Source organism: Adiantum capillus-veneris, chromosome 29, assembly GCF_014529385.1.
Source record: "Adiantum capillus-veneris isolate H3 chromosome 29, ASM1452938v2, whole genome shotgun sequence".
Classification (NCBI taxonomy): domain Eukaryota; kingdom Viridiplantae; phylum Streptophyta; class Polypodiopsida; order Polypodiales; family Pteridaceae; genus Adiantum; species Adiantum capillus-veneris.
The window spans coordinates 91,870,288-91,886,742 of record NC_140959.1 but is presented as its reverse complement, the minus strand read 5'-3'; the positions used below and the strand labels follow the sequence as shown (position 1 = coordinate 91,886,742).

At 53.4% G+C, this 16,455-nt stretch overlaps 1 protein-coding gene and 3 pseudogenes across 1 annotated transcript; all 4 read right to left on the bottom strand.

Annotated features, from left to right (window-relative positions):
- Positions 1 to 4,217: 4,217 nt before the first annotated feature.
- On the bottom strand, positions 4,218 to 5,257 carry LOC147419581 (uncharacterized; annotated as a pseudogene).
- Positions 5,258 to 9,437: 4,180 nt separating this feature from the next.
- Positions 9,438 to 9,956, bottom strand: LOC147419580 (uncharacterized; annotated as a pseudogene).
- A 3,295-nt stretch (positions 9,957 to 13,251) lies between these two features.
- LOC147419579 (uncharacterized) lies at positions 13,252 to 15,150 on the bottom strand. The gene has a single exon (XM_086505829.1). The coding sequence runs from the start codon at positions 15,148 to 15,150 to the stop codon at positions 13,252 to 13,254; it is 1,899 nt and encodes a 632-aa protein (XP_086361955.1).
- Positions 15,151 to 15,451: 301 nt separating this feature from the next.
- On the bottom strand, positions 15,452 to 15,996 carry LOC147419578 (uncharacterized; annotated as a pseudogene).
- Between the last annotated feature and the right edge of the window lie 459 nt (positions 15,997 to 16,455).

Here is a 16,455-nt window from a genome sequence, read left to right as displayed (position 1 = left end):
CTCACAGCCCTAGCTTTTACTGGCATGGCCTCGTCACATGGCCCCCTCACTTGGCCAGCCTTATTACCCTCATGGCCTCGCTCGTCATCCCCATTCTGCAAAAGCTACACACACATACACCCCACCAACTCACCCTCGCCCTATCTCTTATTACCCGCTCTCTCAGCATCTCTTTCTCCCAATAAATCTCCTTCCTCCCTCTCTCGTTCTCTTTTCGGCCGAGCCCATAGGGAGCAAGGTATTATATCTCTCTCTCTTTCTCTCTCTCTCTAGTAAAAAACCTCTCTCCCTCGTTCAACCCCAGCCCCACCTTCTCTCTCTCTCTCTCTCTCTCTCTCTCTCAACACACACTCTCTCTCCCTCATCCACTCTCTCTCATTTCCCGTTGAGAATATCTCTCTCTAACTCTTGTCGGCAGTCTATGAGGGTGCAAGCGTAGTCGTTCTCTCTATTTCTCTCTCTCTCTCTCTCTCTCTCTCTCTCTCTCTCTCTCTCTCCCCCGTTGCCTATACACAAACACACACACCCCACCTAACCCCCCTTGGTGCTCATTGTCAAAAGCCCTAGCCCTTCACCCTCACCGTCACCTTGGAGCACAAGCAGCCAAGCTCATGGCCCGTCACTACTACAAGATGGAGCCCTGGCTCCATGATGCCGTCACTTGGACCACCTACTCGGGGGCTGCTCGTCATCTTCCTTCACCCCATTGACTCTCTCCCCTCCTCTTGTTTCTTGAGATGCCATGCAGCCCATGCGGGCACATAGGATAATATCCCTCCCTCTCCTCACCCTGTCACCCCTCAGCTGCACCGTCCCTTGGCGCACTCTCTTACTCACCTCGTTGATAAATCCCCCCCCCCCCCCCCCTCCCTCCCTCGCTCTCGGTCAGCCATGCGCTGGCCCGTCAAGCTCTCTCTCTCTCTCTCTCTCTCTCTCTCTCTCTCTCTCTCTCTCCACTTGCGAGTTGGTCCCTGGTTGGACGTCGTTTGGAGGGCATAGCTCGGGGCACTGTGGTCTCTTTGTAGACTTGAATGGGTCTTCAGCTCAGCATGGGCCACAAAACGTGGCCGGGGCGCGACGAACACCGTTGGCTTAGTTCGTCGCGTTTTTGGTCTTTCTCTATTTTTGTCATAAAGAGCCCTGTCTGGCTCGCTCTACCTTTTCTTCATGTGGAGAGCCCTGTCTGGCTCACATCTTTGCTTTTTGTGTTTGGAGGTGCCCGGCTCGGATCGGGGCCGGCGCGGGTCACGGGTGACTGCCCGGTGTTTGAACGCGTCACGGAGCGGAGGGCGTGTGGTTTTCCCGTTAGGGCCCCTCGTCTCACACAACGGGAAAACCACTATGCTCCAGCAAAGATCGATACACGAGGGCTTCTCAAGCCCGAGAGCAAACCATGGCCGGGTCTATAGTGGCCGGCGTCACTAGAGGAGCCAACTCGGCTCAATCCAAAAAGGAGATACAATCGGGTTCGGAGCCTCAGGCTCACCCGTATGGCATACAACAAAAATGGGCTCGAGTCTCTGTCGAGAGACCAGCCGAAAACTTCAGAACCGGCTCGACACTCTGGCTCAGCTGAGACCAGGTGGATATGCAAAGTTGCCACACAAGGCCTCGACGCTCTGGCTCAGTGGAGACCAGGCGGAGAGCAATGATCCACAACCCACTACGGGTGTATTCCAGTCCACAGCCCACTGCGGGCATCAGCAATAAACCAACATAATGTAGGGTCCTTGCGCCCAATAACCTGTCAAACTGTCCGGACTGTCTCGCATGCGATACGCTGCCCCAATGGTAGCCTTTGAACCCAATACCTGCTGTAAAACAACCACACACGCAGCCTGTCCCAACGGTGATGGCCTGCGGATCCAATCTGTGATGGTAAGGGCACAACCCCTCAGTCGGTTGCCCCGCGCACTGTACCTGCTTATGCTGAAAACAGCCCTCGCGCTGCCTGTGATACCCAAGAGCAGTACCCACTGTGCGAGGGGCCTGCTGGTCCACTCTCACAACCTGGGCAGTAGGAGGCTTATCCCAAAGGCCTGCTGCCCCGAGCCTGTGTAGCTGAGGGCGCTGTTTGCTGCCCCGCGTCCTGATCTTGAGCAGCGATGGAAATGCTCGAGACCCCCACTCTTGGGTAGCCTCACGGCTGAAGGTGACCCCGCAGGGCACTGGCAAGGCCCGCCTCTGAGCAGGCTTGGTGAATGAAATCCAGGCACGCGCTCCCGCGGCCTGGGCGATGGGGAATGAAAGCCAGGCACGCGCTCTCGCGGCCTGGGCGATGGGGCTCACCCTGTATCTCTGTGTAACGGGCCCGTGAACCCGAAGGTTCGATGATCCTCGCTTTTGCATGCATTTGGGCCTTAATCCCCTAGGCTCCCGTAGGTTGCCTTCACATCCGACCCTATTACCTAACCATCTTAAAACCACCAAGAGGCGTTCTCGCGCATCAGCCCCAGTCGAGCACTTGATGCTTCTCTCCACTAACGGGTCTTCCCACACCGGGAGCCTCTCGTCGGCTCGGAGCCCTCGAGGCCTCGGGACATGAAATTGAGCTAGTCTCGAGGAGCCAAGGAGAGGTGGAGGGTCCCGAAATGCTCTCCAAAAGGGGGACCCGTAACACTCTCCCCTCCCCAAAAAAAGTTCGATGTCCTCATCGAGAACATATACCTTACCCAAAAAGCAATGTGTTTCAGCCTCAAGACTCGGCTTACATCGTCCAGCATCACGCGCATGTATGAATCCCAATTCCTTTCCTGACGTATTCGTCGTCCAAGCAACCAGCCAAGGGAAACCATTTGCCCCCTTTTTGCGTCGAGCAACCGTATCTCCTGTTTTTGAGCCGTCCCCAGCATCAGTCCTCATCAAACTATCCGAACATCTCCTGACCTTAGGGGGCTTCCTCTTGTCCCGCCCTGAACCTTCACAGTTAGTGCGATGTGGAGGAATCCACCGTGCATCTATGGCTGCTGGCAGCGTCACCCATTGAACATTCATCCCCTCTTCTGGTGTTCCGTGCGTAATTCTCCGCCGCATTCTCTCCCTGCTGAACTTCATTCCCTTGCATCGATTTTCCTCGTGACACTCATCGAGTGCCCACCATGTGAGCAGCATGACCATGATCAGTGTGACCCCACTCTTCACTAGGGAGCCCCACGCTCTTAGTGCTGTTAGCAATCCTGTCCAAAAATTCCTGGTGTACCGTCCACTGCTCAGTGTTCCGTGAGCCCACTCGGACCAGCACCGGCTAAAGTGTAAACACCTGAGCGTAATCACTCGCTAGCCCAGCTACCGAATGAAAGGCGGGCTGGTGCTCACCGGAGCCCGCCTTCTTGCGCTGCGTATTTATGTTGCCTTCGCTTTGTGTGGCCAGCCCACCTCGTCGAGGGACATACCTCGGCCATACATCTCTGGCCTCAACATATCGTCTTTCTTGCACCTACCTATCTCACCACGCATCTCATTTATTTGCTGGTCCTTCGACTCAGCTCGACCCATCCCGATTGTGATACATCCCCGGCTACTCGCTTTGGTCCCTGGCTGTCGAGGTGGGACCCATCGGCCATCCGTAGGCTGCCTTTGTGCCAGCCCTTGTTTTGCTACATACTGCATATCAGAACCAGAGAACGGCTCCAGCTCTTCTCCGATTTAATTGCCTCGGCTCCATATGTCCCAGCATGCTGTCAACTCAGCTATTCTGCGCATTCCACAAGCGGACACATCCCTGCATGGGTACTTCTCTCCGGATCCCATACGCATATCCTCACTCCCCTAAGGTCTTTGTCGGGCACATTAACTAACCCGTAAGATACAATCCCAAGCAACCCAGGTCGCCATGCCCGGCTCGGGTAGTCGCGCGTCTTCACAATCATCCTAGAGTCTTCGTTCAGGGCCCGCTTTACCAACGGGGCGCATGGCTGGGGGGTCGTAGACCCCTGTCTTTCCATATCAACAAGTCGGCTGTCCCATTCGATACTGCTCCCAGCGAGCATCCTGTCCACGTACCAGCATCTTATCACAGAAAAAATTATGGGTCCTCTATCCCAAGGTCCCCACATCATGTCCTGCTTGGGCACACACTCGGCCCCCTCCTTGGTTACCTCTCTGCATCTTGCCCGGCTCCTTAGTGCAGGTTGCCTTGGCTTGAATGCTCTCGGCCCTCGAGGAGATCGCCCACCCGCATCGCACGGCGTCTCGAGTAAAGGGGCACCGGCCTCTAACTACGTTATCTCTGGTCCGTCAGGCCCGTCCATGAGGTTCACGTTCCCCACGGTTATGCTTCGCCGCGCTTTTCAACCAACTGTCCCTCATCGAGGGCGACGTATACGCGAGCTGGCTAGCTCTGGCCATCCTCAGCCCCATGCCTGGGCGTCCTCTACAGGGGACCTGCTCTTTGAAGCCAAAAAGCCGTCCTGCGATGCTGATCCGGCTGGCTTTACTTCAGCCCGCTCCTCACTCGCATTCAATCTATAAGGCCACTTGTGATACATCCCCAAGGATCTCCCTGACCCATGTCGTGACAATCACTGTGCATCATTGTTAGCATATACTTGGCTGAGTCTCGCATCTCAATGACCACTCGCACCCGACTCGCAATCCTCTGTAATCACTTCACACGCAAGCGTCAAGACCAACCTGCCATATCCCAGATTCACCGCGTCTCCTTCCACTTCTTCGCATACGATTGGATTATTGTCACATATTTCCACAATCCTTTTCTCGGGTAATTCGAATGCTTGCAGCCTGTAGGTCGCTACATGCTGCATGTTCCAACTCTCCCCTCTCATGAGGGGGATAGGAGTCAGCAGGGACCACCTGGGCTCCTCTTCAATTCCTCACGGGTACCGTACCCATCAGTTAAGTATGGCTCGCAAAGCCACCACTCCCCCTCCAACAGGGTATGACCAGCATCACCCTCGGTAACCTACAGTAGCTTTTCCTCATAACGGGCCTCGACATAGCCGGGAAACATAGCATCCAATTTCCTTGTCCACTCCTCTTCACTCATGCATTCTTCTCCTTCGTCCACACACGGAAGGTCAGATGCAATAGGGGCTACCACTTGCCCTTCACGATCGCTCACACTCAGCTGAGCATTTGGAGCCATACAAAGCTCAGGCACAAGTATACCATCATCACACTCTCCATTCACACGATCGTGCATTGCATTATACATCCAATCCCCTCCGGGAAGAGTCTCCTCGGCGGGAGCTAACGCATCGATTCTTTGTGTCACCTCACAGTCCAGCATACGAAGCATTCTTATCTCCTCATCGCGGTCTATTTGCCCCAATACCGTTGCCATCCCGTCATGGAACGCCTTCCGCTCCTGTTCCTGTCTCTTCAACTCCTCTTGCATACCTTTTCTCTTCCTCTTCAACTCCTTTCGCATTCGTTTTCCTTTTCGAAGCATCTCTTCGCAATCCCAATCGAAACGCCTTTTATTCCTGTCATAGGTGTGATCCAGTTGGCGTAACGCTTCCTTTACCTCCTTTCCGCGGCTCAAGCGCTCTTCCATTTCACCTTCACCCCAGGACAACGTTAAGCACTTGCCCCAACTGTCCAATCCTTCGCATAATCGGCTCACCGCCATATTGAAGCAAAAAACTGCTACTTCCACATCGAACCCAGCATTTAAAGAAGCCATTGGTCTAGCTCTGATACCAAATGTTAGGGCCCCTCATCTCACACAACGGGAAAACCACTATGCTCCAGCAAAGATCGATACACGAGGGCTTCTCAAGCCCGAGAGCAAACCATGGCCGGGTCTATAGTGGCCGGCGTCACTAGAGGAGCCAACTCGGCTCAATCCAAAAAGGAGATACAATCGGGTTCGGAGCCTCAGGCTCACCCGTATGGCATACAACAAAAATGGGCTCGAGTCTCTGTCGAGAGACCAGCCGAAAACTTCAGAACCGGCTCAACACTCTGGCTCAGCTGAGACCAGGTGGATATGCAAAGTTGCCACACAAGGCCTCGACGCTCTGGCTCAGTGGAGACCAGGCGGAGAGCAATGATCCACAACCCACTACGGGTGTATTCCAGTCCACAACCCACTGCGGGCATCAGCAATAAACCAACATAATGTAGGGGCCTTGCGCCCAATAACCTGTCAAACTGTCCGGACTGTCTCGCATGCGATACGCTGCCCCAATGGTAGCCTTTGAACCCAATACCTGCTGTAAAACAACCACACACGCAGCCTGTCCCAACGGTGATGGCCTGCGGATCCAATCTGTGATGGTAAGGGCACAACCCCTCAGTCGGTTTCCCCGCGCACTGTACCTGCTTATGCTGAAAACAGCCCTCGCGCTGCCTGTGATACCCAAGAGCAGTACCCACTGCGCGAGGGGCCTGCTGGTCCACTCTCACAACCTGGGCAGTAGGAGGCTTATCCCAAAGGCCTGCTGCCCCGAGCCTGTGTAGCTGAGGGCGCTGTTTGCTGCCCCGCGTCCTGATCTTGAGCAGCGATGGAAATGCTCGAGACCCCCACTCTTGGGTAGCCTCACGGCTGAAGGTGACCCCGCAGGGCGCTGGCAAGGCCCGCCTCTGAGCAGGCTTGGTGAATGAAAGCCAGGCACGCGCTCCCGCGGCCTGGGCGATGGGGAATGAAAGCCAGGCACGCGCTCTCGTGGCCTGGGCGATGGGGCTCACCCTGTATCTCTGTGTAACGGGCCCGTGAACCCGAAGGTTCGATGATCCTGGCTTTTGCATGCATTTGGGCCTTAATCCCCTAGGCTCCCGTAGGTTGCCTTCACATCCGACCCTATTACCTAACCATCTTAAACCCACCAAGAGGCGTTCTCGCGCATCAGCCCCAGTCGAGCACTCGATGCTTCTCTCCACTAACGGGTTTTCCCACATCGGGAGCCTCTCGTCGGCTCGGAGCCCTCGAGGCCTCGGGACATGAAATTGAGCTAGTCTCGAGGAGCCAAGGAGAGGTGGAGGGTCCCGAAATTCTCTCCAAAAGGGGGACCCGTAACACTCTCCCCTCCCCCAAAAAAGTTCGATGTCCTCATCGAGAACATATACCCGAAAGCCACGGATTCACTACCATCTTCGTGATCGTGGACTACTTTTCAAAGCAGGCGCACTTCATTCCGGCAAAGCCGCCCCTTACAGCCTACCAGACGGCGCAGCTTTTCTTCAAGCATGTCTTCAAGAATCACGGACTCCCACTGGCCATTGTTTCGGATCGCGATGGGCGATTCTTAAGCGACATGTGGCGGGAGTTATTCAAGCTCCTAGGCACACAGCTCAGGTTTTCTTCGGCCTATCACCCCCAAACAGATGGGCAGACTGAGCGAATCAATCAAGGCATCGAAGATTACATCCGTTGCTATGTCCAAGCAGATCAAAAGGATTGGGCAGACTTTCTGGAAGTCCTTGAGTTTCAGTACAATAGCAGTGTGCACTCGGGGACAGGATACACCCCATTTGAGCTAGCCACAGGAAAAGAGGTGATTACGCCCATGGCACTTGCTTCAGGCACTATGCATGCAGAAGATCAGGATGCTGAGCAGTTTTTGACGGCTTGGCAGAAACGTTTGGATGTATCCAGAAAGCACTTGATGAAGTACAAAGATAAGTATGTAGCCAGACATAACGAAAAAGCACGAACAGAGTTCTTTCAGAAGGGTGACTTGGTGCTGGTAAGTGCCCAGAACATCAACCTTCCCGAAAACTTAACACCCAAATTCAACCACCGCTTCTATGGTCCATACCGGGTACTGCAAGATTTCAACAACGTCCGTCTCCTACAAGCTGGAGCTACCTTCCAACGTGAAGATCCACAATGTTTTTCACATCAGCCTACTCAAACGATTTCAGGTTGATGGGAAATACGGCCGCCATGTACCTCTACTAGACAAAGGAGTAAACCCCTTTGAGCCAGAAATTATCATCAAACACCGTTTCAGGCGCAACAACCTAGAGTTCTATGTCAAGTGGAGAGGGCGGCCAATGTCAGATTGCACTTGGGTGCCAGAAGATAGAGTCATTGCAATGGATAAACAGTTGTTGCTTCGGTACTACAGGATTCCGGACCTCAAACACATGCCTAGGGCATAGAAGACCACAACCATGTACAGCAAGTAGTATAGGATGCAGTAGTTTGTCAGCACAGTTATGCTCAGTTTTTTCAGCAGCATAAAGATGCGTTATGCGACAATTATGCGATGTATGCACTATGTGGTCAGATGCTTTACAATCTTGACGAGGACGTCAAGTTCCTTGAGGGGGGGGAGAATGTTGGGATCCTCGTGAGAGGGAACTTTTTCCCACGCGCGCCGGCGGTCCCTCCTTGCCCCTAGCGCCCCCACATGGGCTGTCCCTCATGCGGCCCGGCGGTCCACGTTCCCATTTCTAACCTAACTCCCGCTAACCTAACTTCTCACCGTGGACGGCACTTGAGGGGGACCGAGGCCCCGTTTAGTGAATTGCCCCTCTCCGCGGCCATGCTCCCCGCGGGCCAATATTACCACTCGTGGACCCGTTGCTCCTGTGGACAAAACATGACTCCGGGAGCCCCCGAAAGACTCTATGCAAGTAAGAGCCCCGCTTGGGCCGTGGCCGGGTCCCCGGGGGTCCCGTGGACCAAAACGGCCCGGGACGCAACCGCGGGGCCGTTTCGGCATTTTGATCAGATTTTGGAACCGCGGCTCCTGGACGGGACCGACGGTGACTCCTTGAGAGGGATTTCTACCTCAAGGCCTTGGGGCTTGGGTGGTTTGCCTGAGCGCCCCGAATTAAAGGACTTATAAAGGGAGTAGTACTCCACTCTTGGTGAACTGTGCGCATCCTGCCGGGGTAGCCAAGAGGGGGCCGGTTGTTCAACCGGAGCCGGGGTGGCAGTCCTCACGTCCATAAAACCATTTACACATTCTAGGTTGGAGTTAGGTTAACCCAGTCTTCAGAGGTGCTGGAGAGGCCTCCGTCCCTTTTTGTAATCAACTTTTTGAATCAATACAAAGCGCCCGTCACGGGCTTGTTTCAACAATCTTGTCTCGTGCGTCCCTTTGAAATACTTGCTCAGCTTGTTGTGAAGTCGGCTAACTTGTGTTCAGGTGAAGGATCGGCGAACGCGCGCGGCCCCTAAGTTCCATTTACGGGCCGCTCTTCAGGGTCCCGTAACTTTAGGCTTCGTTGTGTAACGGGACCCTGAAGAGCGGCCCGTAAATGGAACTTAGGGGCCGCGCGCGTTCGCCGATCCTTCACCTGAACACAAGTTAGCCGACTTCACAACAAGTTGAGCAAGTATTTCAAAGGGACGCGCGAGACAAGATTGTTGAAACAAGCCCGTGACGGGCGCTTTGTATTGATTCAAAAAGTTGATTACAAAAAGGGACGGAGGCCTCTCCAGCGCCTCTGAAGACTGGGTTAACCTAACTCCAACCTAGAATGGGTAAATGGCTTTATGGACGTGAGGACTGCCACCCCGGCTACGGTTGAACAACCGGCCCCCTCTTGGCTACCCCGGCAGGATGCGCACGGTTCACCAAGAGTGGAGTACTACTCCCTTATAAGTCCTTTAATTCGGGGCGCTCAGGCAAACCACCCAAGCCCCAAGGCCTTGAGGTAGAACTCCCTCTCAAGGAGTCACCGTCGGTCCCGTCCAGGAGCCGCGGTTCCAAAATCTGATCAAAATGCCGAAACGGCCCCGCGGTTGCGTCCCGGGCCGTTTTGGTCCACGGGACCCCCGAGGACCCGGCCACGGCCCAAGCGGGGCTCTTACTTGCATAGAGTCTTTCGGGGGCTCCCGGAGTCATGTTTTGTCCACAGGAGCGACGGGTCCACGAGTCGTCATATCGGCCCGCGGGGAGCATGGCCGCGGAGAGGGGCAATTCACCAAACGGGGCCTCGGTCCCCCTCAAGTGCCGTCCACGGTGAGAAGTTAGGTTAGCGGGAGTTAGGTTAGAAATGGGAACGTGGACCGCCGGGCTGCATGAGGGACAGCCCATGTGGGGGCGCTAGGGGCAAGGAGGGACCGCCGGCGCGCGTGGGAAAAAGTTCCCTCTCACGAACGCATAATTGTCGCATAACGCATCTTTATTCTGCAGCTGAAAAAACTGAGCATAACTGTGCTGACAAACTACTGCATCCTATACTACTTGCTGTACATGGTTGTGGTCTTCTATGCCCTAGGCATGTGTTTGAGGTCCGGAATCCTGTAGTACCGAAGCAACAACTGTTTATCCATTGCAATGACTCTATCTTCTGGCATCCAAGTGCAATCTGACATTGGCCGCCCTCTCCACTTGACATAGAACTCTAGGTTGTTGCGCCTGAAACAGTGTTTGATGATAATTTCTGGCTCAAAGGGGTTTACTCCTTTGTCTAGTAGAGGTACATGGCGGCCGTATTTCCCATCAACCTGAAATCGTTTGAGTAGGCTGATGTGAAAAACATTGTGGATCTTGACGTTGGAAGGTAGCTCCAGCTTGTAGGAGACGTTGTTGAAATCTTGCAGTACCCGGTATGGACCATAGAAGCGGTGGTTGAATTTGGGTGTTAAGTTTTCGGGAAGGTTGATGTTCTGGGCACTTACCAGCACCAAGTCACCCTTCTGAAAGAACTCTGTTCGTGCTTTTTCGTTATGTCTGGCTACATACTTATCTTTGTACTTCATCAAGTGCTTTCTGGCTACATCCAAACGTTTCTGCCAAGCCGTCAAAAACTGCTCAGCATCCTGATCTTCTGCATGCATAGTGCCTGAAGCAAGTGCCATGGGCGTAATCACCTCTTTTCCTGTGGCTAGCTCAAATGGGGTGTATCCTGTCCCCGAGTGCACACTGCTATTGTACTGAAACTCAAGGACTTCCAGAAAGTCTGCCCAATCCTTTTGATCTGCATGGACATAGCAACGGATGTAATCTTCGATGCCTTGATTGATTCGCTCAGTCTGCCCATCTGTTTGGGGGTGATAGGCCGAAGAAAACCTGAGCTGTGTGCCTAGGAGCTTGAATAACTCCCGCCACATGTCGCTGAAGAATCGCCCATCGCGATCCGAAACAATGGCCAGTGGGAGTCCGTGATTCTTGAAGACATGCTTGAAGAAAAGCCGCGCCGTCTGGTAGGCTGTAAGGGGCGGCTTTGCGGGAATGAAGTGCGCCTGCTTTGAAAAGTAGTCCACGATCACGAAGATGGTAGTGAATCCGTGGCTTTCGGGTAAGTCGACAATGAAGTCCATGCTTATCACATCCCAGGGGCGAGATGGTGTAGGCATAGACATCAAAAGCCCTGCCGGCTTTATTCGCTGTGCCTTGACTAGCTGGCATGTTGGGCACGTTCTTACATATTCCACCACATCTTCCTGCATCTTTGGCCAGAAAAAGTGACGGCTTAACCTGTCAAAGGATCTCTTTTGCCCACCGTGTCCTGCAACTTTGCAGTCGTGGGTTTCCCAAAGTAGTTTTGCTTTGAGTGTAGGATCATCTGGTACATACACACGGTTATGAGCATACCATAGCCCATCCCGCAGGTCGAACAGCCCCACGGAAGTCTTGCCTTGTCGCCAACTCTGCATCATCTGTAATACTGCGGGGTCTGTCTTACTGGCCTCGCGGATCTGATCCAGTACTTCATCACTGCTTATTACGCTAACTGCATTAACCTCAGGCATGCGACTGAGGGCATCTGGCATTGCATTCTGCTTGCCCGGCTTATGGATGATTTCTATGTCATATTCTGCTAGCTGATCTTGCCACCGACTCTGTTTGTGAGAGAGCTTAGGTTGTGTCTGGAAATACTTCAGGGAAACATTATCTGTGTATACTTTAGTATGCTTGTCCAATACGTAGTGACGCCATTGGTCAAGACAGTATACCACTGCATACATCTCCTGCTCGTGTGTAGCCCATCTCTTCTGTGGGTCTGTAAACTTCTTCGAAATGTAGGCTACTGGTCTTTCAGCTTGCATTAGTACCCCTCCCAGTGCGATGCGTGAGGCATCGGTGTGAATTTCGAATGGCTTGTCGAATTCTGGGAGTTTAATTACCGGTAGGGAACACATTACTTGTTTGATGTGCTCAAAAGCTCGTTGGGCTTCATCTGTCCACTTGAACGCTAGCGAACCCTTGGTGGTGTCTGTTATGGGGGCCATGATCTTCGAAAAATCTTTGATGGACTTTCGGCAATACTGAGTGAAACCCACGAACTCGCGTACCTGTGTAACTGTTCGGGGGGCAGGCCAGTTCACCACGGCCTCAATCTTTTTAGGACCCACGCGAATTCCATCTGCAGTGACCAAGAAGCCCAAGAATTCCACTTCCTGTACTGCGAAGACGCACTTTTCCAGTTTTGCGTACCACTTGCATTCTCTGAGTCTGCGGAGCACTGACGCACATGCTCTACGTGCTCTTCAAAAGTTTTGCTGTAGATTAGCATTCCAGGTACACAATGAGGAATTCATCCAGCATGTCGCCGAAATCTGTATCCAACCAGCTGAGAAGGTAGCTACTCCATTGGTGAGGCCAAAGGGGAGCACTAGCCATTCGTGAGCTCCATACCGTGACCTGAAAGCTGTCTTGTGCACATCTTCATCCCACAATCCGAATCTGGTGGTATCCTGATCGCAGATCGACCTTAGTGAAGTATTTTGCCCCTGCCAACCTGTCTGTTAGATCATCCATGTGCGGCAGAGGGTACCTGTTCTGGATGGTTATTTTATTCAGGGCTCTGTAGTCAACGCAGAGCCTGGATGAGCCGTCCTTCTTTGTGACAAAAAGCACCGGGGCCCCGTAAGGGGACTTGCTGGGTGATAAAACCTGCTTCAAGTAGTTCTCCTAGTTGCTTCTTCAGTTCTTGTAGTTGTGTGGCATCCATTCGATAGGGTGGACGGGCTGGCGGCGAATGGCCAGGCACTAGATCGATCTTGTGGTCCACTGCTCGCTTAGGTGGGAGCCCAGCTGGAAGCTGCGGCGGTACCACGTCCTTGAATTCTTCAATCACCTTGATGATGCGACTATCCCCGATAGTGCACTCTTCGTCTGAATCTGCTAGTGTTACTTTCATCACACAGCAGTGAACCTGGGCCCTTGTTTGAGAGCCTTCTCTGCTTGCTTTGGTGAGATCCACATTGAGTCTGGGACTAGGTCATCCCAGCTAACTCGAGTCTTCCCTTTTTCGTTTTCGTCGGTTGGTGTCTAGTTTGAGTCTGCCCTCGGGCTTGTAGGTGGTTGTGGCTTAGCTTTCTTGCTGGCAGGAGGCTGGATTCGGGACAATCACCCCCTTACCATCATGTCCAGCACAGTTGATTCAAGCCTTATACACCCCATCACGTAGTTCGTAAGGTTGTGGTTTAGGCGGAGCTTTTTCTTGAGTAGTCTTGCGGGCAGGAGGCGTGTCCATAGGTCGGATGATCGGGACAATCACCCCCTTACCATTCATGTCCAGCATCAGTTGATTCATGCCCTTGGCATACAACCCCATCACGTAGGAGTCATACCAGGCCAGGCCAAACATCATGTCGTAGGAATCCATGGGTACGACGATGAAGTCCACTTTGGCTCGCCATTCACCTACTTGGACCGCCACGTCATAAGCCATCGCGGTGTTTGAGTCTTCGCCTTGTACGAAGCCCACTGAGATGCTTCGTCCTCCTCCGGGCTTGCAGGTCTTTACTCCCAAGCGTTTGGCACATGATGGTGAGATGAAGTTGTGACTCGCTCCCGAGTCGAGCATCGCCAATTGTGATTGCCCGTTGATCACCGTCTTGACATACATATTTGGGATCTGTTTGATACGAGCTGCTAGGCAGTGTAGAGAAGCTTTGATGGCTCCTACACGGACCGTCCCTTCGGTAGACTCTTTGTTTCCACTTTCAGACTCTTGTTCCGTGATCTCAGTGATCTGCACTTGTGAAGATCCTGTCCTGTCAGCGTTGGTCTCATTGGCCCAAGCGGAGTGAGCTCGAGACTGAGAGCTAGCTTTGTGACAATCATTATCCCAGTGAGGACCCCCACAGTTACGGCATGGGCGGGAAGGATTCGCCCTCCAAGGCAGCGTCCGTTGAGGGGGCCCTCCAGGCTGGTTCACCGAGAAGTTCCTGCTACTCGACGAACCGCTGTAGCTGCTTGGCGCATTGTTGCGAAAGTTCCCGTACAGTCGGGGCTGGTTTGACAAGCTGCCTGCGGGCTCACTCCTTTGGGGCCCAGCTGAAGACTGATTTTTGTTCGAGTTGGAAGGGGTATTCCCACTTCCCCCAGACTTTGTGTTGGTGGCCCCCTTTCGGCGCAAGTCTGAGTCCACTAGCCTTTCTGCCATGGCCAGCGCTGCCATGTAGTCGGCTGGATTCTGCTTTTCGATCTCCCTACGGGCCCAGTCTTTGAGCCCATAGAGGAAACCATGGAGTCTCACTCTCTCCCAAGTCATCTGTTCCACTTTCAGCATGGACTGCCTGTATTTGGACACATACTCCTGCAGCTTGCTTTCGCCTTGGGTGATGGCCCTCCATTCGTCTAAGTGTCTGAAGTCTTCATTCTTCGGAACGAAGTAGTCCCGCATCTCAGCCTTGAGGCGGGTCCATGACATGTAGGGGTTTTTCCTCTCTTCTAGGAGGAACCAACTGTAAGCGTCCTCTGCTAAGAAATGAGACACCACGGATGTCCATAAATGTTCTTCCATTTTGCTTGTGCGGTAGAAACTCTCTGTGTCGCGGATCCATTTCTCCAGTATCATTGAGTCCCGTTGACCCGAGTAGGGAGTGGGTTTGATAGGCTTGAAACTCCCCATCCCATCACTCCCACTCGCGGGAGATCTCAACGTGCTTGCCGGCCCTTTTCCTTTGTCTGCTGTGGCATTCTGAGCATTCAGGAGACTTACCTGTACGAGTTGTTGAACCAGCGCGGCTTGAGACTCTAGTATAGCCTCCCACCTTTCCATTCTGTCATTGCGGGGAGGGTCGTTCCTCTCCCCATGGAATGAGTCTCCATCCGCGTGACTCATTTCGTTGGGTGACGAAGGCGCGGACTCAAACTCTGGCCCGGCTTCGCTGATAGGGTCTAGGCGTTGTAGTCTCCCTTGAGGACGTATCCACCTGGAATACTCCCAAGAGTCAATTACACCGTCCGCTGTGATTTCTTCTAATCTTGCGGCGGGTAGGGGAGTGCTGCTGGAGTCACTTTCGGCGGGTCTTTGTCCCCCTCTGTTAGGCATAGACCAGCTTTTGAATTTCTAGCTCTGATACCAAGTGTTACGGGACCCTGAAGAGCGGCCCGTAAATGGAACTTAGGGGCCGCGCGCGTTCGCCGATCCTTCACCTGAACACAAGTTAGCCGACTTCACAACAAGTTGAGCAAGTATTTCAAAGGGACGCACGAGACAAGATTGTTGAAACAAGCCCGTGACAGGCGCTTTGTATTGATTCAAAAATTTGATTACAAAAAGGGACGGAGGCCTCTCCAGCGCCTCTGAAGACTGGGTTAACCTAACTCCAACCTAGAATGGGTAAATGGTTTTATGGACGTGAGGACTGCCACCCCGGCTCCGGTTGAACAACCGGCCCCCTCTTGGCTACCCCGGCAGGATGCGCACGGTTCACCAAGAGTGGAGTACTACTCCCTTATAAGTCCTTTAATTCGGGGCGCTCAGGCAAACCACCCAAGCCCCAAGGCCTTGAGGTAGAAATCCCTCTCAAGGAGTCACCGTCGGTCCCCTCCAGGAGCCGCGGTTCCAAAATCTGATCAAAATGCCGAAACGGCCCCGCGGTTGCGTCCCGGGCCGTTTTGGTCCACAGGACCCCCGGGACCCGGCCACGGCCCAAGCGGGGCTCTTACTTGCATAGAGTCTTTCGGGGGCTCCCGGAGTCATGTTTTGTCCACAGGAGCGACGGGTCCACGAGTCGTCATATCGGCCCGCGGGGAGCATGGCCGCGGAGAGGGGCAATTCACCAAACGGGGCCTCGGTCCCCCTCAAGTGCCGTCCACGGTGAGAAGTTAGGTTAGCGGGAGTTAGGTTAGAAATGGGAACGTGGACCGCCGGGCCGCATGAGGGACAGCCCATGTGGGGGCGCTAGGGGCAAGGAGGGACCGCCGGCGCGCGTGGGAAAAAGTTCCCTCTCATGAGGATCCCAACATTGGAATTGTAATGGATACCCATGGAATGCGGGGGTTGGCATTGATGAACTAACAAGCAAAGCCGATGTTGTACTTCTTGTTGAAACTTGGGAGCATGATACACAAAGGATTAACGGCTTGGAGGATTACAATGTACATTCATTGATGTGGTCAAAGAATCTCAAGCAACGAAGAGGACAAGGAGGGTTAGCATGTATGGTTAAGAAAGGATTGGAAGATTTTGTATCAATTGTGAAAGATGACAAGTACAAACGTTATGTATGGCTGAAAATTATGACACCAAAAAGAGCACCCATTTTTGTAGCCGGTTGCTACATTCCTCATCATGATTCTCCCTTTTATGCTTGCATGGATAGAGATCAACCATTTTCTGATTTGGAAGAGG

What these genes read in the sequence shown, in the direction of transcription:
- LOC147419579 (XM_086505829.1), bottom strand. Translation starts at nt 15,150, where the DNA reads ATGCCTAACAGAGGGGGACAAAGACCCGCCGAAAGTGACTCCAGCAGC.